The 20,928-nt window shown below is 36.2% G+C and overlaps 1 protein-coding gene across 12 annotated transcripts in view; it reads left to right on the plus strand.

Annotated features, from left to right (window-relative positions):
- Picalm (phosphatidylinositol binding clathrin assembly protein) overlaps positions 1 to 20,928 on the plus strand; it is an 82,379-nt gene that overhangs the window by 20,064 nt on the left and 41,387 nt on the right. For all 12 annotated transcript variants that reach the window (XM_055623103.1, XM_055623111.1, XM_055623106.1 and 9 more), the window contains exons 2-5: positions 7,138 to 7,280; positions 11,174 to 11,249; positions 15,131 to 15,233; positions 19,060 to 19,153. In XM_055623103.1, coding sequence (XP_055479078.1) covers positions 7,138 to 7,280; positions 11,174 to 11,249; positions 15,131 to 15,233; positions 19,060 to 19,153 — 416 coding nt within the window. The remainder of the gene's footprint in view (positions 1 to 7,137; positions 7,281 to 11,173; positions 11,250 to 15,130; positions 15,234 to 19,059; positions 19,154 to 20,928) is intronic.

Raw genomic sequence — 20,928 nt, forward strand, 5'->3', positions numbered from 1 at the left:
ATATTTTAAAGCTGAAACTTGAATTGGTGGCAATTTTTCTAGCTAATGCATTTTTTTAAAAAATGAACTTTGTTTAAAATAACAAAGAGAAAACAGATAAAAGAATTTGCAGAGATTTCACAAGAGTTTTTCCATTAAAGTTCTTTATAATTAGCAGTATAAATATAATGTCTTGTTACCTAATTGTAGAATTACCTTTTTTTTTTTTTTTTTTTTTTTTTTTTTTTTTTCTTAATTGTAAATTTTCTTTTTTTTTTTTTTTTTTTTTTTTTTTTTCCTGAGACAGGGCTTCACTGTGTAGCCTGGGCTGTCCTGGGCTTGCTTTGTAGATCAGGCTGGCCTCAAACTCAGATTTATGCCTGTCTCTGCCTCCTTTAGTGCTGGAATTACAGGCATGAGCTATTGTGGCTAGCTTTTTTTTTTTTTTTTAATCCTGTTCAATTTGAGAACACAGTGACAGAAATCACATACCAACTTTATGCCAACAGACTCTTGTCTACAAGTAGGATTTGGTTTTCTATCTAAGTTAGAACTACTTTAGTTTAACTGTGAGGTCTAGACCTTAGGGCTGCCATTGAGAAATTTGAATTGAGTTCAAAATGCTGACCTAATCATTGAATAGTGTACTTCATATTCTGTGCTGTTTATTTGTGACTAGATTTATGCAGCTCTGGCTGTCCTGTAACTTGCCATATACTAGACTGACCTCAGAGGTAACACCTGCCTTTGCCTTTTCCTCCTGTCTGCCAGGATTAAAGGCTTTCACCACTATACTAGACTAAATTCTGAGCTCTTAAACAATGTTTTTCCTACCTTTGCCTCATGTGCTGTTTTCTGTCAAGCCTGTCCTTTCAGCCATTGGACATAAATTGCAAGGGATCTTGAATGAGTAGTTTGGCATTTTACTTAGGAGTGACATGAGGAGTGCTTGCTGTGGTCCCAGAATCATACAGGTACTGCCATAGCTTTATCCTTGACTCCTTGTGTCAACACTGTAGAAGGTCAGTGTCTCTATATTTGGACAGATACAGTGGATATGAGCAAATATACAACTAAAGTATTGACTCGCATTCCATATGAGTCTGTTTCTTCTTTGTGGCGTTTGCTTAATAATAGGTAGAGTGTTTTTCCCCAGACAGCTTTTTTGTTTGTCATGCTTTTAATATTTCCTTTTTGTAAGACTATATTACCATTCAGTTAACTAATTCTGCAGGGTTAGGCATATTCATTTACAGTGTGAATTAGGGTTCTTTGTTTCCTAGTATTTTTTATCTGAGTCATCTGGTTATTTTGTCTTTTTAATTCCCTGAATCTCCCCTTTTCATTTCAAGTTAGCTCAGTGTCTACCCTGTACTTGGCATTGCATATTTTATCTTTTTAAAAGCAGTTACCCTGTTACTACCCTGAAGTCTGTTTGGTAGATTGTTAGATTGGTTTCCTAAGGTACAAATCTGCCTACATAATAATGTTTTTGCTTCTGAGACATATTCTCACATGTAGTCAGGGCTCTCTTTTTTGATCTTTCTGTGTAGCTCAGGCTAGCCTCAACTCTTAAGCCTTTTGTTCCGGTTACCTGAGAAATTGGATTATAGGTGTATACCTTCCTCCCAGGCTTAGCAAGTATCTATTTGAATTTTAAGGGAAGTTTTATGAAAATACAGCACCTTGTTTTTATATGGAATTCCAAACTTTAAACATGTTTTAGCAGTTTCATACTTTATGATCCCTTACATAAGAGTTAGAGTAAGAAATAGTGCTATTAGGACATTTTCAGGCATTTGACACTTAAGACTAGGATAGATGTCCCTTGGCATTTATAATTATCTTTGGTTTAAGTCTAATTGTGACTTCCATATTTACTAACTAGATCTACATTTTTGCTATATGATAAAATGTTCTGCTACTTTTGTGTCAGAATCCCAGAAGCTGTTTCCTTATCCTCAAGTTACTATTCTTGGTGAGCATTGTTCTTTTTATTTGTACTCCTATCCGTAAAAAGTTCCAAATATTTGGGACATGAAGTGGTATTTAATTGTTCATTTAATTTTCCTTCTAGCAACAAACAAAATCCTGAAGCAACAAAGAGCTCAAAGAGATAGTAACATTTGCCTAATGACAGTGACTATTCCATACCACTCTTAAAAAGCATGGCATATTCTTAGCCAAGCTCACATATGTTAGAAAAATCTTACTTGTTTATCAGAGTTGTTTTAATACTGTCCACTGAGTGGCTATTTTTACATGGGAACTTGACCTTTGCATTTTAGTTTTGAATGCCACTGACTGGCATTACTTAGCTGCTTTACTGTAGACTTGAATACTGAATGTCTTTGCTTAAGTTTCTGAGGTTGTTGAAGTTGGTGTAAGATGGTCTACGTAGGCTGGTGGCCTGGACTAGGAATTTGATTATAAGCTAAATTAAACCATTTGGTAACCTTTTTTTTTTTTTTTTTTTTGTATGTTCTAAAAAATTTTTTTCTCTGAAACAGACTGTTGTGCTGTTGTGTTCATACTATTTTTCTTATTCTTTTTAAGTATTTACAATTTAGAACTTGATTTAAATTCAGTTGTTGCTTCTGAGTATGGTAATACACACCTGTAATCAGAGCTTAGGGTGTAATCAGTGCCCAGTGCTTAGGGTGCTGAGACAGGATCATGAGTTTAAGGTTCACCTGGTCTACATACATACATACAGAGTACCTGGACATACTTTCTATGGATTTTTAAATGTCCTTGTCCTTTAGTTCTAGACATAAATCTGTCACATAGTAGTGAGTTCCTGTGACCTCCTTACCTTTCAGAAAGCATTGCCTATATTAATAGAACTAACATCTGGTTTCTCAGATGCCAATTATAGTTAAATAGTTATTGAGGGAATGTATTAATATTTGGTAACTGATTCTACCAACTTTCTGTCAGAAAAGTGGTACTCACTGTTTTCTTCATGACATTAAACTATGTCTTGTCTGTAGTTTTTGAGTGTAGGGTTTGGGAATTGTTAATGAAATGCCGACGAAGGACTTCAGTGTTATGTGTGTCAACTTTGTTATAGAGTTTTTACCTTTAAGAGATATTTTCTTGGGCTGGGATTGGTTGATAAATGCCTTTAAGTTCAGTACTTGGGAGTTGGAGGTTAGCTTGATTTACATAGTAAGTTCCAGGCCAGCCAGGGACACACACATACACACACGCACACACAAACACAAACACATATACAATATCTTGGATTTAAAGTGGGGCAAGCAATAGTCATTGAAATTCTCATAAATGAATTTATTTGGAAGTTTGTTTTTTGATTAATCACAATTGGAAAAAGTACTTCCCTTTCAGAATTGGAAGCATTTTAAGTTGATATTATGGTAGAAATTTCATACAGAGGAAAAATTACCTATATGAACAAAGTGACTAGCTGAATTAAGGAACTATGGGGAAATACACACAGCAGAGCTTATACAGTTTCTCACTCTAGTAATATTTGGGTAACTTTAGTTTTGCATTTGGTCTGTTCTGGTACATAGTCTTATCATGTATTCTTACTTATTTTTTCTTGTTTTGTTCTATGTGAAATATTACCTTGTAGCCTCTGGAACTACCCTTTTTTCCATGTGATTGTTTCTCACCCAACCAGAGTACATAAGGGTTATAGTGAAAACCTGTTAGATGTTCTTTAACTTGAAATTTAAAAATGGCTTGTTAAGAGTTTGTTTTTAAAATTTTTAGGAAGAACAAATAATTGTAACATTGGTTTTTTATAGCTAAGAAGCACCATTTTGGATGGATGATTTTATCCTGCTTCCTTTCTTCCCTATTCCCTCCTTATGTATCTCTTCATCTTTTCCCTTTCTCCCTTTTTCTTTTCTTTTCTTTTCTTTTTTCCCCTTTTTGGGATAGGGTCTCACAATAGCTCAGACTGGCCTTAACTTTTCTCTGTAGCCAGCCTTGACCTTTGGCATCCCTCCTTCCTGTACTGCCGAGCCCAGCCGGGTGCTTTCTTAAAGTATACGTATGCACCCAGCATATGGCTATAATTCCCATACTTGGGGGACAGGCAGAAGGTTGGAGAGCAGCCTGATCTACATGGGACTGTTGGGTGAGCCCAGTGCCAAATAGCTGGATATGTCTTCAAAAAAGAAAGTGAATAAACATATCCCAAGATGAGTGACCATTGTATGTGTGGCATTGTTTCAGGCCTCTGGGAAATAGTGGAGAACAAAACAACTCTGTTCACCCAAAAACTAAGAGAAAGACAGACGTTGAGATGAGTTAAATAGCAACAGGTACACAGTGGACTAGCTAATGATGGCATAGAGTTACAGAAGTGCCCTAAGGATTTGTTAATAAGAATTAATATTCAAAGAAGCTTATCCAATAAATGTAACATTTAGCAAGGTCTATAGGAAGAATGTGAGAAGGCATATATCCTGGAGAAGAGCATCCAAGTAGAAGGATAAGCAGTGCCAGACATCTTGAGTTAAACAATGTTTGGCATTTGTGAAGAAATTGTAAAGAAAGACATTGGAATAGCTGAAACAGTGCAGGAAAAGCAGATCATAAGGGGGTGCATTGTAGTGGAACCTGAAATTTGTTCTTACTGAAAACTAGGCTTTTTTATTTGACCGTAGCTATTTATCTTGGATGAATAAAAAAATGGAGGTGTCTTTTAAGGTGATTAGTAGAACAAAATGATTTGGAAGTCAATTCAGCATAGAAGAAAGTTCTGTAGTATAGAATTAGTATGTACCAGTCTCAGTGACTTTGTTGCAGGGTACTATAGTTTATAGAAGGGAAATCTTCATTAAAAAGTAATGTTTTAAATAATGAACTAGAATGGAAAGATTCAGGCATGAAATAGCGAACTATACCACACAACACTGGAAAGGTGTTCTTTGTTGGCGGCTGAGATGAAAGGAGATAGTAGTAGAAGTGCAGTGCCTTGTCCCATGCTGTCAGTGGGGGTATTATTTAAGTTGGTTGCTTTGTAGAGCATTCTGTGCAAGAAGTAGGAACACTTTTTGGGCAGTTTGATGGTAGATTCAACTCTGAAAATAGATTCCAAAGGGGATGGGGAAAGGGTAAAGTGATTGCTATAAGAGTATAAGGACTTGAATTTGGGTCCCAACACTCATGTAAACATCTGGGCATAGAGATGGGCACCTTTATCCCAAGGCTGGGGGATACTAAGGCATGAAGATTTCTAGGGCTTGCTTGCCAGCCAGTCTAGCTGATTCAGTGAGAAACCCTATTTCAAACAGCATGGAAAGCACTGAAAGATAAGGTACCTGACATTGATCTCTAGCCTAGGCCTATGCCCACATACATGCACGTTGTATACACTTGCTCACATATCCAAATGAACATGTGCACAAATCACATACAACACCAAGCAAAAAAATTAATATTTTGAAGAAGTAATTTACTATACTTCAGAACTTGAGTAGTTTTTCAAGATATCTTCTGGAAGAATATAGAAAAAAAAATGTAGGATATAAAGCTGAGTGGGAGGAAGGGGAACTGACTAGAAGTTTAGTTTCTTAAGACTAAGGATCAGGTCAGACCAGGAGGATCATGAGTGAGAGCCAGCCTGGCTATATAGGGAGACCCAGTTTTTAAAGAAATAAAGTAATAGTCCTAGATAGGCTTTGTCCTCAGCAGATTGTATCTGGAATAAAGCAAGCAGTAGGCATTCAGTACGGTAGAACAGGTATAAAGTAATACCAAGTTCCAGAGACAGTTGATTTGGATTCCTTCCTTTTTTAAACTCCCAGAAGTGGCTACACACCCAAACTGAATTTACTGTTTGTTTTTTTGTTTGTTTGTTTGTTTGTTTTTTACAATTAATCTGTTGGATGAGATGGGATAAGCTAAGGTTAGATGGAAGGGGAGGAGGACCTCCCCTATCCTTGGACTTAGAGAGGGGCATAGGAAGAGATGAAGGAGGAAGGGGGGGATTGGGAGGGGGGAGGGAGGGGCTACAGCTGAGATACAAAGTGAATAAGCTAATTAATATAAAAAATAAAATTTAATTAAAAATTGATCTGAGTTGTGAAAGCTTTCATTATTCTGCTGTTCTGTAGGCTTTCTGTTAAATTGTTTTGGTGCTTTGATCTTCAAGCAGTATTGGCTTGGGTAGTTGCTTAGTAAATGTTATTAATTGGTTCTACTAAAGCAAACATAAGGAATTGTAAGCTTTTTTGAAAGCAGTCAAGGCCAAGTTAGGTAATCTGAATTCCTATTTAACCATTTTGAACTGAACAGTAAAAGTGAACAAATTATTAATCAGTCATGAATAGTTATATATCAAATTTTAATAATCATTATAGCTGAGAGATTTATATGTACTTCATATTTGATAAATGTTTTAAAAGTAAAGCAAGTCATTTCTGGGTCTACTACTTTATTCTCTAAATTGGACCGTAGTTTGGATTTCCTATATTGAATTTGCCACTAAAATTTTTAAAGCAGATTATAAGTAAAACTTTGAGGGCCATTAGGAACTTTATTTTTTTTCCAATTTGGGTAATCAAACAGTTTTGTGCTAGACTATTGTATAATAATGCCTTTGAGTTTGAAATAAATCAAATTGGAATTTAGGCCTAGTGTGGTGGCACATGCCATTATTTCAGCACTGAGGCAGGCGAGTTCTCTGTGAGTTGGAGGCCAGCCTGATCTAAATAGTCAATTCCAGGACAGCTAGGGCTACATGAGAGACCCTGTCTCAAAAAGAAACAATAAATAAAATAAAATTGGAATTTAGATATATCCTTAACAGTAGTACTAATTTTTAATTTGGAAACCTATGTTCCTCTCCTGTTATTGTAAACAGCACTGTAGAGCAGACACTCATACAGGTAGCCAGCCTACTTTCTGCCCAAGCTTCTACATGTGTGATTTCTTTTGAAAGATGTGTGAATGTGTAGGTCTCACATACCCTATGGGTTCTAAGTATTGAATTTGGGCCATCAGGCTTGGTAACAAGTACTTGCTGAGCCATCTTGCCAGACCGTTTGGAAGAATTTTAACAGTTTGTCCAAACTATTCGACTTTGGTAGATTTTTTTTGTACTTGTTACTATGCAAATCTGGCACTAGCATTAAATTAAAACCAGAGAATAAATTAATCTCTTCTTTTACATTACAGACTTAATTCAGTGTACAAATGAGATGAATGTGAACATCCCGCAGTTGGCAGACAGTTTGTTTGAAAGAACTACTAACAGTAGTTGGGTGGTGGTCTTCAAATCACTCATTACAACTCATCATTTGATGGTGTATGGAAATGAGGTAAGAACAACTTTTTTTTTAAGTGTTTTGTTTGTAATTGTATGGTGTGGGAGGTTGGGCTTTAAGGGTGCAACTCAAGTCATCAGGCTTGCAGGGCAAGTACCATTACTTGCCAGCTCGGGAAAAACCTTTGACTGATAAGTGTATTGGTGTGATTACTGATTATTTAACTTGCTTTTCTTGTTGAAACTTTGGTGATAACTCTTGGAGCTAAATGTAGGGGCAAGTTGCATAGCCAAAAAGAAAAAAATTAGATCCTGCAAACTTGAAGAAAAATGGCAAATAAACTAGAAAATAGAACGTAGATCAGAGCACATAAGGCTTTAATAATGAAATCAAGAAGCAGCATTGGTCTTCCCAGTCCTCACTTATAAACTCTGTATCTGTTTGGATATTGTTACAGAAGCTCATTGAATTTCTCTCTGACTGAATGTGGTTGTCTTGTGGTACTTTGCCTGGCAGAGGGTTATACTGTTGAGTACTAAGTGTTGTTTTTCTGAGAGGGAGTAAAGAATGTCTGCATCATAGAGAGGGGTTCCTGGTGCTTTTGTTGCTCTGAGGGGTGACCATAAAGCCTACAGGCTCTTGAGGATTTTTCCACAATAGCCTAGCAGTCACTGTTTTTTAACTGTTTTCAGCTACATACAGTACTTGTAAAGTTGTGTTTAATGAAGCTAATGTGAAATAATTGAGTGAAACTAGATAAATCTACATTGGTAAAATTTGAAAGAAAAGATGCGGCCCAAGATGGCTCTCACATGGAGGAGAAGGCTTTCTTGTGTGAGCACCATGGTTTTCTGACAATCTGTCATTTTTTACTTATTATCTTAAGCTTTTCAGAAACTTTCCTCTTTGAGAAATACCAATGCAGCATTACTAAAATCTAGAATTAAAGAGGAATTTTCCTGCAGCTATATCGTTCCAACAAATTTAAACTCCTGGCATTTTGGTATTCCTTTCTGGTTCTTGTCTAAAAATTCTTGTGTGTGTGTGTGTGTGTTGTTTGTTTGTTTGTTTGGTAGCAATAATCATACTTAGGATATAATGCTGTATTTGGCTTTTTTGTGTGTTATGCTTATGAGAATCACCATGTTCCGAATTGTTTATCATTGTCACATAGTTGTTTTTTTTAAACTATACTCATACTGGAAATTTAGCTTTCAGATTATGCATATAATATATACCACATCGAGATTTGTTTGTAGTTTTAAAAATGCTTTCTACAAGTGCTGCCTAAAATGTGTACTAGTTGATCATGCAACAGTTTTTAAGGACATGTCCTACCCAGGCGCTTCTAAGCTCATTGCAGCCATTTCATCGATCCAGTTGAAATGTTGAAATGCTGGCTTAAACAACGCAAAACATTTTGACCCCAGCTACAATAATAGTTTCTACTTTTATCACAAGTGTGTTTGCTTACAGATATTCATTCTGAAGAATTTCAGTAGTTTTGTAACTAAATACAACTATAATGCCAGGCAAAGAGGCAAAGTATCAGTGCTAGTTTTCAGATGTTGTAAATGAGGCAGTAGTAGTGCAGATCAGTGTTGATAAAGGCAAAATAGAAAGTTGACTGTTCTTTCTGACAGTTGGCCAGCAGATAGGAGGAGAAAGATAGCATTTCAATGTGCTTTCTACACAAACTTCTGTTACATTTCTTAAAGCAGCTAAGATAAGTGCCTTGCTTTGCCTCCACCGTCTACCCGCCCTCCTTTCTTTCTTTTTCCCTCAACTCAGTTTAATCAATTGACAACTCTGTGTATACTGTGAGAAGCTGTAGGTAGGGTTCCTTTATGTTGTGGTGATGGAATACCATAGAATGGTAACATGGAAAGGAATAATTTCATCCTCAGAACATTTGTTTTACCCTCAGAACAACTAGAGGAAAGCTACTATTTTGATTCATGGGGTTCATGACTATTCCTTATGTTATATAGGATAAAACCAAGGAATGCTCCCAATTGCCTCTAGTGTTAAGGTGGAGAAACCTGGATACAGGAAAATCTCTGAAGATTGATTCTGTATCATAGGGTCTTGACATGAGATGGCTAGATATTTCTATGCTATTTTTTTTTTATTATAGCTAAGTGACTTGAGCAAGTCATTTCTGCTTGCTTTACATTTCTTGTCAGTATTATGATAATATCATAATGACCTGTGAAATGACTTGATACACTATAGTAAAATGTTACTACAGTATGAAGGGTAGAAAAATTATTTTAAAAGCCTATAAAAATTATGCTGATTATGTCATAATACCTTTATGTTTCTAAAATAGGCTGTTTCAGGATGAGGATGAAATGAGTCATTTATAAATTGCTCTTAAATGCTTGCTTGCCAATTTGGGGTGGTCTCGTGAACAAAATCAGATAGGGTGATAGAGTAGTTTCTGGTAAGCTACTACATGTATTAAAACAGTGGGGAGGGGAAAGGGAACCCTAAGAAGTCAAGTGAGAGACATTTATTTCCATCCATGTGTCTGGAATTGTATAGAAAGTACGGCGAGTTAGGATACCAATGTACTGTGGTCACATTGGAGAGCATTTTGAAAAGGTGAACTTTTATAAATGCCAGCCTAATAGTCTTGTCTGAAGTACCTCCCAACAGTGTTTTATATGAGGATACTAAGTACAAAGATGTCAGTGTGTTGTTAATAGAGAATTTTGGGAGGGACTAGCTATGAATGAAACTGTTGGAATGTTGGAAAAGAAAGTAAGTACTGTATCGTATTTGTGTAAAATAATTTTTAAAAGTGTTTTATTTGTTTGAGAAAAAGTCTTACTGTGCATTCCTGGCTTGCCTAGAACTCACCTTATAGCCTAGGCTATCCTTGAACTGTGCCAATGTCCTGACCTTTGGAATCTTAAGTGTACCACCATACCTAACCTACTTTTCTGCTGTAGCCAGGCCTTGCCTCCAATTCTTTGGCTCCTGAATCCTAGGAGTGCATAACACTTAGACTGTAAATTTCAGATAGAATATATCTATCAGGGTGTGTATACATAGTCAAAAGTATGTGGAAACTATGCCTGCTTCAGCAAAGTAGTCACCTTTGAGAAGGCAAGGAGGGAATCAGATTCAAGATTGCATTTCAGTGGAGTCTATGATGTTGTGATTGTATCATAAACTATGAAGTGAGTATTTTAATGTGTTTAATCTAGCCAGTGTGTGAGGACGTGTCTTTAGCATTCTTTTATATGATTAGGAATATTTTATTTAAAAAAAAATAATAAAAACTGGGGACTTAGTAATTCCCCCAAAATTCAGGTACAGGAGTAAAGTGTTTGCTCTGCAAGGATGAGGACCTGAGTTTGGAGCACTAGAGTCCAAGGGCTTAAGATGAGACGGTGTGAAATAATTTTTGAGGTCCTGTCCTTAAAAAAAAAAATGCATATAGCAGAGCTGCCGAGACAGGCCAGCAGGTGAAATCACTTGCTGCCAAGCCTGAAGATCTAAATTTGATCTTTAGAACCTGTATGGTAGAAGAATGGAACTAACTCCAAAAAGTTGTTCTCTGACCTGTACATGTGTGCCATGGCGTGCCATAACACCAACAGAATAAATGAATGAGTTAGACAGTGCAGATCTGATCTGATTATACTTCCTTGTGTTCTACTTCGCTGCAGTAAAGTCAGAATTAGTGATTATAGTTTATAAATGCTTAATTCATTTAATTATTTGAGTTTAGTATTGTAGTTATGATCAAAAAGTTGTAATAAGTATATATACTAGTGAAAATTACTATGTTTTTATGTTTGGTAACTAATGAGAGTGAGGATGGGAAATTGCAATAAGCTTACCGAAATAAGTTAACCATCACTTTCCTCCAACTTTCAAATTCAAAGTTTGTAAAATGGCAGCACCATAATTTATTTTAATTGTTTGTTTTCCAGCGTTTCATTCAGTATTTGGCTTCAAGAAACACATTGTTTAATCTAAGCAATTTTTTGGATAAAAGTGGATTGCAAGGTAAAGACAATTTTTTTTTCTAGAAAATCAAGAGTAACCTCATATAATGATTACTGCAGCATTCAACTATATTAACATATTGATGCTTCAAATCATGTTTTAATGAATGTCTTTTAATATGAAATCCACATTGATTTCATTATTAGCACCAGAATCTATGAGAGTCATTACAGGATACTTCTTTGCAAATGAGGATTCTGGAGCTGGACTGCCTGGGTTTGAATTTACTTTTCACCATTTACAGCTCTGCAGACGGACTTCATCAAGTTTACTTTGTTGTTGTGTATACAGTTAGCAATGATAATAGTCCCTGCTTAGTAGTTATTATGTGCCTTAAGCTAGTTATAAATAACCCTAAAGTGCTTAGAGTAATGCTTGGCACATAGGAAACACTAAACAAATACTTACTTAATTGTTATTTCTGCTCTTTGGTTTTGTTTTATTGCAAGAAATATAGTTGACATTATACATTGTAGGGACAAAGTTGAGTATAGTAGTAATGACATTGGTAACATGGCTTTTCCTTTTTTTTTAACTGTAAAGGGTTTTTCAGTTTATATATTCATTGTATATGGCACTGTGATACAGAACAACACGTTTACACAAGTATAGATTGTGAGTTGAGCACTCCTACCCAATAACTCCTGCACTTCTCTTTCTAACAGGTCCGTTTTTTCATTTTGAATCAAGTGACTTTAAATTATGTTTTGGTTGTAGCTGTCATGTTCTTCTGTCTAACTGGATCTATTGTACTTACTTTGAGAACTAGGGCATTAATATTATAGACTGTCAGAGCTATGATTGACTGCATAAATGATTGCTAAGCTACTTGGGAACATTAACAGTGAGGTTCAGTCTGGGAAGTATCTTCAGAGAAGGTGAGACCTATGCAGGGCTTTGAGAGGTGGAAGAAATTACTTAGTTTAAGCACACTTTTACAGGTGTATAAGCTGTGAAAGGATGTGAAATACTTAAGATTGATAGGTAAATTGAGTATGAACTGAATGTATACATGGCACTTTGGAGAACCAGGTAGAGGTAAACAAACCAAACTTAAAAGATTTTGGTGGGGTTAAATGTTGTAATGGGAAAGTAGTGTGTGTGTGTGTGTGTGTGTGTGTGTGTGTGTGTGTGTTGGGATGGGCAGAAGAAAGTGTGTGCTATAAGGGAAGCAGCCTTAGATCAAACTGGATCAGAATAGACTTCAATTTTTTTGAAGCTGTTGAGACTATACTAGTTATTCCTCTGTCCCACTGGCAAGTTAATGAGGGCCTTTCTGGATTGTGGTTCTTACAGAGGCAAAGTGAATAGAATGCAGTGTAGTCAAAGAGATTTACCCATTTGTGTGTGTGCGCGTGTGCATGCATGTTTGTATGCACACCTGTATGCAGGTCTGCTTGAAAGCCAGATGAGGGCAGAGGTATCATCTCATGGAGCTGGAGGTGATTGTGATCCTCTGGATGTGAGTGCTGGGAACTCTGGTCCTCTAAGAAGAGCAAGTGATCGTAACCTCTGAGCCACCTTACTCTAGCCCCTCGTGTTTAATTTCTTTTAATAAGAGGAACATATTAAGGGGGAAATCACCCGCTTTTGTAATAAAATTATTAAAACAGATGGATAGGAAGATAGAAACTGCTTGTTTAGCATCTTATTTTGTGTTGCTTTGTAAGCAACACAAAATAAGATGCTAAACAAGCAGTTTCTGGCCTGCACTTTATAGCACTCCTTTACTTTAGCCTCTTGAATACTGGGATTATAGGCAGAACCCAAGCATAGCCAGCTTTGTTTGCAGATCTTTTAAATTGCTGCTTCATAGCTCTTATTTAAGTCGGGGCGGGGGCGGGGGGGAGCTATGCAAGCCATGGCTATAGAGCCTATAAATATACTCACTTGTTTTGTTTTCTGTCTTAGTTACTAATTTTTATATCTTTAAGATGAAAATTAAGGTTAAGAGTCCTGGTTATTCTTCCAAAGATCCTGAGTTCAATTCCCAGCAATCACATGGTGGCTCACAACCATCTATAATGAAATCTGGTGCCCTCTTCTGGTGTACAGGTATACATGCAGCTAGAGCATACATAATAAATAAAATAAAAACTCATACATAATAAATATTTTTAAAAGGTGAAAATTAAGTAAATTTATTTCATTTTAATTTTTAGGTGAAAAATAAATTATTTCATTTTAATTTTTAACTTGTATTTTTAGTTTATGTGTATCAGTGTTTAGCCTGCATGTATGTCTGTGTACCATATGTTTCCAGAGCCTATAGAGGCTGGATAAAGGTATCAGATCCCCTGGAACTGGAATTAGCTACCATGTGGATGCTGGGAGTTAAGCCTGGGTTCTATGGAAGAACATCCATGCTTCTTAACCACTGAGCCATCTTTTAAGACACAGAAATTAAGTAAATTTAATGGTAAAGATTTCTAGATTTTATTCCTTTTATGAAGATAAGTTTTATTAATTATTCCTTTATTATTTATTCCTTTTATTGATTAGTTGTTTAGCATTTCTGCCCACTTTATATATATATTCTTCATGAGATAGCCCAGTAGGTAAAGGTGACTATTGTTAAACCCAACCCCTAGTTTGATTTCCCAGACCCATGTGGTAGAAAGAAAGAATTCTGCGAGTTGTCCTTTGGCCGCCACATGTATGCAGGGGCCAGAAGTGCACGTGTATGTACACACACACTCTCTCTGTCTCACCTGGCTCTTCCTTCCTTCCTTCCTTCCCTCCTTCCTTCCTTTCTTCCTTTCTTCCTTCCTTCCTTCTTCCTTCCCTCCCTCCCTTCCTTCTTCCTTCTTCCTTATTCCCTTCTTTCTTCCTTCCTCCCTCTCTCTTTCTTTCTTTTCCTTCCTTCCTTTCCTTCTTTCTTTCTAATTACTATTTTGTTCAAATTTTTTAGTACAGGGTCAATAAACATTTGCAGATAAATGTTAATACCAAATCTAGTTGTGCATGTATGTGTGTGTTAATATTGTTTTATAAAGCAGAAGATCAAGTTAAATCTGTTTGATGAAGCTGAGTTAAAAGAGACTGATCTGCTTTTCTGAAGGAGCTAACATTTATAGACCTTGGTCCAGACAGTAGCTAAAATATAAGGTTTCTGGAATCTAAAAAATAACACTGATAAGTTTTATGTTCCTGACCCTGATAAAACAGTATTAAGAGTAACTGATACAACTTTGGAAGGTTTTATTGAGAATATTTATGAAATTGTTTTGACTGTGCCTTCAATATACATATTGCTGTTTTTTTTTTTACTGGGCAGTGCTTTTCATCTTTCTTACAAGGTTGGCACATGTGAGTTACACTTGTCCTAAATATTACACAGCTAAAGGTTTTACAAGTATAAAAATAGAAACTTCATTTGATTTGAGGGGTGCAATTAGGATTCTTTGGGTTATGTTTGAGTTCTGAGGTGTGCTGTGTTGTTCGCCCTCCAACTGCCCCATAGGGGGTTTCTGGAACTCACTTTGTAGACCAGGCTGGCCTCAAATTCAGAGATCTGCCTGCCTCTACCTCCCAAGTGCTGGGATTAAAGGGCACCACCTCTGATAATCTGAGGGAACATGTTTTTCTAACTCTTAAAAAGTAAAAGAGTAGACACGTGGTCAGAAGAAGCAAAATCGACTTATTTTTAGTGAAATTGTAAGGGAAAAAATTTTAAAGCTGTTTATAATATACCTCACTTTAAAAATGACTAAAATTTTTGAAGAACTTTAAATAACTTATAAATAATAATTGGTTATAATAAAATAACTTATTTAATTTACATCATAAAGGTAGTTGAGATATTTTTTGCTGTTGAATAATAAAGTTCTTTTTATAGATAGCTTTGAATTTTAATCATTAATGAAAGCTTTCTTTTACAGGATATGATATGTCTACATTTATTAGACGGTATAGTAGATATTTAAATGAAAAAGCAGTTTCATACAGACAAGTTGCATTCGATTTCACAAAAGTGAAGAGAGGGTGAGTTATGTTTTCGTTTCTAATTCAAATATCTAATAATATAAAACAGGACATTGTGAGTTATAGAACTTTACCCAGTTTTATAGTTTAAAAGTTCTATTTGTTTTTATAACAACTTTATTGAGTTATAGTTGTCATTAAAAATTCATCCTTTTAAATTTATAACTAAGTAATTTTTAGTATGTTTACAAAATGATGTGACAGCCCTACTGTGTATGGTTTCATTTCCTAGAGTTTCTTCCCCTGCCCCAGTCTCTATCTCATGTCCACTCAATTGATTATGTTCATCTGTTCTGTTCACCTTCAAGTTCCACATCAGTTTGAGGATTTGGTAGACAAAGTAGGCAGGAATTTTAACTAGTTTGTTTGGCTCTCATGTGGCCCTGGCTGGGCATGAATTCTCAAGAGAACTGTCTGCTTCTGCCTCCTGAGTCCTGGCTTGACTTGCAGCCAGGATTATAAAAATAGGAACCACACTTAATGTGTAGTTCTGTTGGGGATTATTGCCACCTGTAGCATAGGTGGCAATTAATAAGCATAATATCTTTTAATAAGCATAGAATATCTTTCTGTTCCTTCCTTTACTATTTGTAGCTGGTTGTAGTTGCAAGTGCCTCTAATCTAAGGGTTGGGGAGAGGAAGGGGAATCGCCAGTTCTTTATTTTCTCTCTTTTTTTTTTTCTTTCCAGCTCTTTATTATTTTGCTTTTATTTTTTGAGAAGCTAAAATGCCATAATAGTACAAGAGTTGAGATGAATGTGAAAGTATGGATGCAGCCTCCACTCATTGCATTGTGTGGCTGCAATAAACTTCATGTTTTTCCCTTTGCCTGCCCATCCTGAGGCATGAAAAAAGAGCTGAAGAGCACCCTGGCTGGCATGCTCACAGTGCAACTCATGACAGAGCCCCTCTTGATGTGGCTTAACTGGCCGGGCTGGCATGCCTGCTGGTGATTCACCTGTGTTGCTCAGCTCTACACTTCATACAAAACCTAGGCATAGCTAGATAGAGGGCAAAGGGTTCTTGTGGTACAGGGGAAAGCGTGTGCTCAGTTTCAGAGCACTTATTTCAGGAGCTTGGAGCTGAGGACTACAGGCCCTTTGGATCTTAGGCCCTGCCACTGAGGACATGCACCTGTGAACCACAAGGAGGTCGATGGCTTTGGCATGACTGTAGCTCCAGGGCCAGAGCCCACAGAGTCCACATAATTTTCAAATATTATTTGTCATCCTGTGTGCAAGGAGGGGTGGAATTGGTTCTTTTCCACCTTTTTGTGTGTTCAGGGATTGAATTTAGATGGCTTTTCCCAGCCAAGAGCTCTTGCATGCAAAGAGTGAGTTTAATTTTGCCACATTTTGAGTACTGATATTAGTACAAGAACTAATCACACAAGTAATGTGACCAGTACTTTGATGTCTAGTAGTGTCTTATAGGCAGCTTTTTTTCCCTAGGCTAAATCTTGGTAGCTCAGTAAAGAGCCATCAAAGATGTTCTTACAGTGAGTGTGTAACATCTGCAGAAATTTCTGGTGAATGCCTTTCCATTTAAACTGCCCTCCAACTTCCATATCCTGGAGATCTAAACACAGGCTTTCTCTGTGTGTCCTTGGCTGTCCTGAAACTCACTCTGTAGACGAGGCTGGCCTCAAACCCAGAGGACTGCCTAGCGCTGGGATAAAGGTGTGTGCCACCACCTGACCTGAAGTCAAAACCTTAATAAAAATGTAGACATAGACAAGACATTTAAAAGATGAAAACATCTCCTTTTCTTTAAAACTGTTTTAAATCAAGGAAAGTTGATAGTTTTAACTTTACTAACTTCTACACATTTCATATTACATATTTAGGTGCTCTGTAGAAGATTGTAGTAGAGAGGATCATATCAGGAATCTGCTTTCTTAGTTCCTATACCTTGTTCAATATACTTTTTTCCTGAATGAAACATTTTGAGTGAGTGTTTGCATTGGTAGGCTAAGATAACAGAAGTAGAGGAGGCTTAGAGATACTTTGGAGTTCTCTAGAAAAGAATAAGGATTGGTGGAAATCTTTCCTACCTATGTGAAGTTGGTAATTAGGAATTTGTGTCTGCTCGGTTGTGTGGCAAGATTTTTAAAAATCAAAGGTTTTATTGTGCATGCTAGACTAGCATTGTACCAGTGACTGCATCACCTCTATGGGTTTTTTTTTTTTTATTTGTATGTATGTATAGATGTGAATGAATTATTTATTTATCCAGGATTATGAATTTGCCTGGTGACTAACTGCAAGGGAGAAAGAGGTGCAAGAAAATTTAAGTGTTTGCAAGAGAATGTCTACAATAATAATATTTGTCAAAATAGTTGTATGATTAAAAAGTGATTTTCATAGAATGAGGTATCAATTTTGTCCTTTTTCATTTGGGAGCTAAGAGGCCACTCACTCTAAAAGAGATAAAGAAGTTGAGTTGGTTGTTCATTTAGGTGTTGAGTTACACAAAAAGACCGACACACATTCAAGGCATCTGTGATGGAGAAATGGCCAAAAAGTAAAAAAAAAAAAAAAAACATCAGCAAGAAGGGATTAAATTGAGAAATGATGTTGCCTGGGAAAAGTGTGATAGTTACGAAAATAAAGACAAGCTGCAGAAAGGAATTGTGTCCTCTCAGATTCGAGCAACTGTTGTCAACCAGTGTGGTATATGAGAGAAAACAATGTTGAACATTTGATGGATATGTTAGTGAAGCTAGCCAGAGTAAAGCAGATCAATAGCTGGCTGAGGCAATCTAGTGTTTGTTTCATTAAACTCTCTGAGTTCCAAAAAAGCAATATTGTTACTTTTTGAAACTTGTTGACAGTGTTCTTGGTATGGCTTACATTAGAGTGACCTGATAAAAATTATATTTTGTGAAACGAATTTTCTTTATAATTAATTTTCTTTTAAAAGCCTTTGATGTTTTAATAAGTAATGCTTCATCCCTCCCTATTGTTAGGGATTCTGTTTAGGACCTGGCCCATGCTAGGCTAGCACTTTGCTGCTGAGTTACTTTGCCAGAACCCTTTCCCCCATCATTTTATTGATTATTGTTGTGTGAGTGCTGTAATGCCTGTGCCATGGTGTGTGTGGAGCTCCCAGGAGTTGGTCCTGTTCCTGCACCCTAAATTCTGCTCATGGAACTTTGGTCCTTAGGCTTTTGCCAAAGTATTTTTATCTTTCCTCACTGGCTGCACATTGCCAGAATTTTAAAGTTTTTATTTTGCAATAGACTGCTCTGGAACTTGTGATAGTAGTACTTAACTGTTTAGTGATTTCTGGCTAATTGTTTCTTCTGCTTTTAAAGAAGTACAAATCTGCCCTTTTACATACAGGAGTGATTAAGAGCCATGCCATTTCTTTTTGTCCAACAGACTATATGATGTAACCCTTCACTTTCACTTAAAAAAAGTAATATTTTATGTGTATGGGTGTTTTGCTTGCATCTGTGTGTATATACCATTTTTGTATGACCATGGAGAGCAGAAAAGGGCTTAGGATCACCTAGATCTGTATTACATATGGTTGTAAGCTGCCACATGGGTGCTAGGAATAGAACAGGAACCTCTGGAAGACCAGCCTGTATGCTTAACTGCTGAGCTATCTCGCTGTGCATACATAGCCCTCCCCTTTGTTGGTTGAACTAGTTCCTAGCTTTTGGTTTTATTTTCTTTCTATATAATCCTTACTTGAGATTTAGAGTTCAATAACTGCTTAAGAATATGTGATATTTCATCATAGTCTTGTTTAAATAGAGAACCAAATTGGAGATTTAAGTCTTTTTTTTTTTTTTTTTTTTGGTTTGTTTTCTTAATAGGGCTGATGGAGTTATGCGAACAATGAACACAGAAAAACTTTTAAAAACTGTACCAATTATCCAAAATCAAATGGATGCACTTCTTGATTTTAATGTAAGTTGATGTACTTTTGTAATTCAAAATTTTTGAAAATGAAATCATCATAACTGGTTAGCTCTGTCCTGAAGTTTTCATAATTTTTTTTCACTCTATTGTATTGTTTGGTTAACAGTAGGACTTTTCTCAATTGCTAGAATTATAGGTGATACATACACCACAGCAGGCAAATAGGAAAGTGCTTGATTGAAACTTTTCACAGGGATTTTAGATCTGAAAATTCAGGGATTTCTTTGCTGTACAGAGTTTTCATTGTTTTACTTTTGTTTGGTGACTCAAAGCATGACAGCTATTTAGAAATAAAAGGAGGTTCCTTTGTGTTGCCCAGTGGCATTGTACCCTTGGAATTTTTAAATGATGTTATTTGGGTAGTGAGTTTTGACTAAGTGTACAGCAAACTACTCATGTGTTGGTGTATTTGTTTATGTATTCTATTTGGGATCTTATTTCTACCACTCTTCTCCACCTGATCCCTTCCAACACCCTAACACCAAGTAGCAGAGACAGAACGTTAATGGGGAGAGAGGGTGTTGACCTCTATAGACTACTTCCTGCTGATTTGGGGCACTGAGTTCCCTGGGGCAAGTCCAAACTTTGTCTGTCAGGATATCTCCAACTTCTCTTTTCTCTAGATCACTTGACAAACTATTAACAGCATCAGGAGCAGAAACGAACAGGAGAACCTCCTCTCTTGAGGCTCTGGTCGTTTTATAACCCCTTTAGTGTCCCCTGAAGTAAACTGTCTTCAGCTGGCAGAATCACACACCTGCCAGAGCATGCACAAGGCAGATGGTCTGCTACTGTGGAATAGCTAAAGCAGGCCCATGTCCCACACCTGGAATTAAAGCAAACATGTTTATATAACATAACTGGGTTTTTATAGACATCAACATTCTCACTACATTCATGTGTTTCATAGACTAGAAAGCATCAAACTAATGATTAGTGACTTGAGAATCATTTTATCATTTTTTTCATTTTTATATAATTAAAAACTTTGTTTTGTGACATTTGAAAATTTTCTGAAATTAAAATTTCAGTTTCCATAGTAGCACTAGTGGCATATGGACAGATTCTTGCTTGGTTTGCATACTTCTGTGTCTGTTTTTGTGTTACAGTAGTAGTGTTGGATTGAATACAGGAGAGAACATAATTCCCAGAGCTGAAAAGTCCTTCTTTATATAAAAGGAAGAAAAACACTTTGAAGATTGGCTCTGGAATATACAGGAAACTGGTGCATTAGAGAGCAATTTTGTCTATATAGAAGGCTCTGTTACATGGTTTTCACTTAATACGTTGTCTCTATAAAATTACTTGTTTTAGTGTCTTTTCTATTATACTTTATGAAAAATTTACTTGATCTTACTCATAGGTTTTTAGCTTTTGTAACCAGAAACACCTAAGTATGGTGTGGGTTGGGGTGGGGGGTGCACACACCCTTTGTAAACCTGTAGCATTTTAGTAAAGTTGTAACTAAGAGGCTTGAGATGTAGGCGTACCTTTAACTCATTTCGAGGTGAAGGTAAATGGCATTTTCACTTTTGGTCATAATTGTAAATGATTCAAAAGTTGTTCTTTTTTTGCTGATTTTTTTTTAACTTAGAGTTTTACTTGTAATTCTGATTTTGCCTGTAATTCTGATTGCAAGAAATCAGAAAATTCATATAGAATATATAATAGGTAAAATAAGCCCCTTTTTTCTATAAGCTGACATGTTTTAATTTATTGTATTCTAGTAGGGAATCATTTTGGTAGTGTCATTTAAAATGTGA

Source organism: Psammomys obesus, unplaced genomic scaffold (assembly GCF_907164565.1).
Source record: "Psammomys obesus unplaced genomic scaffold, mPsaObe1.curated_primary_1811, whole genome shotgun sequence".
NCBI classification, from domain to species: Eukaryota; Metazoa; Chordata; class Mammalia; order Rodentia; family Muridae; genus Psammomys; species Psammomys obesus.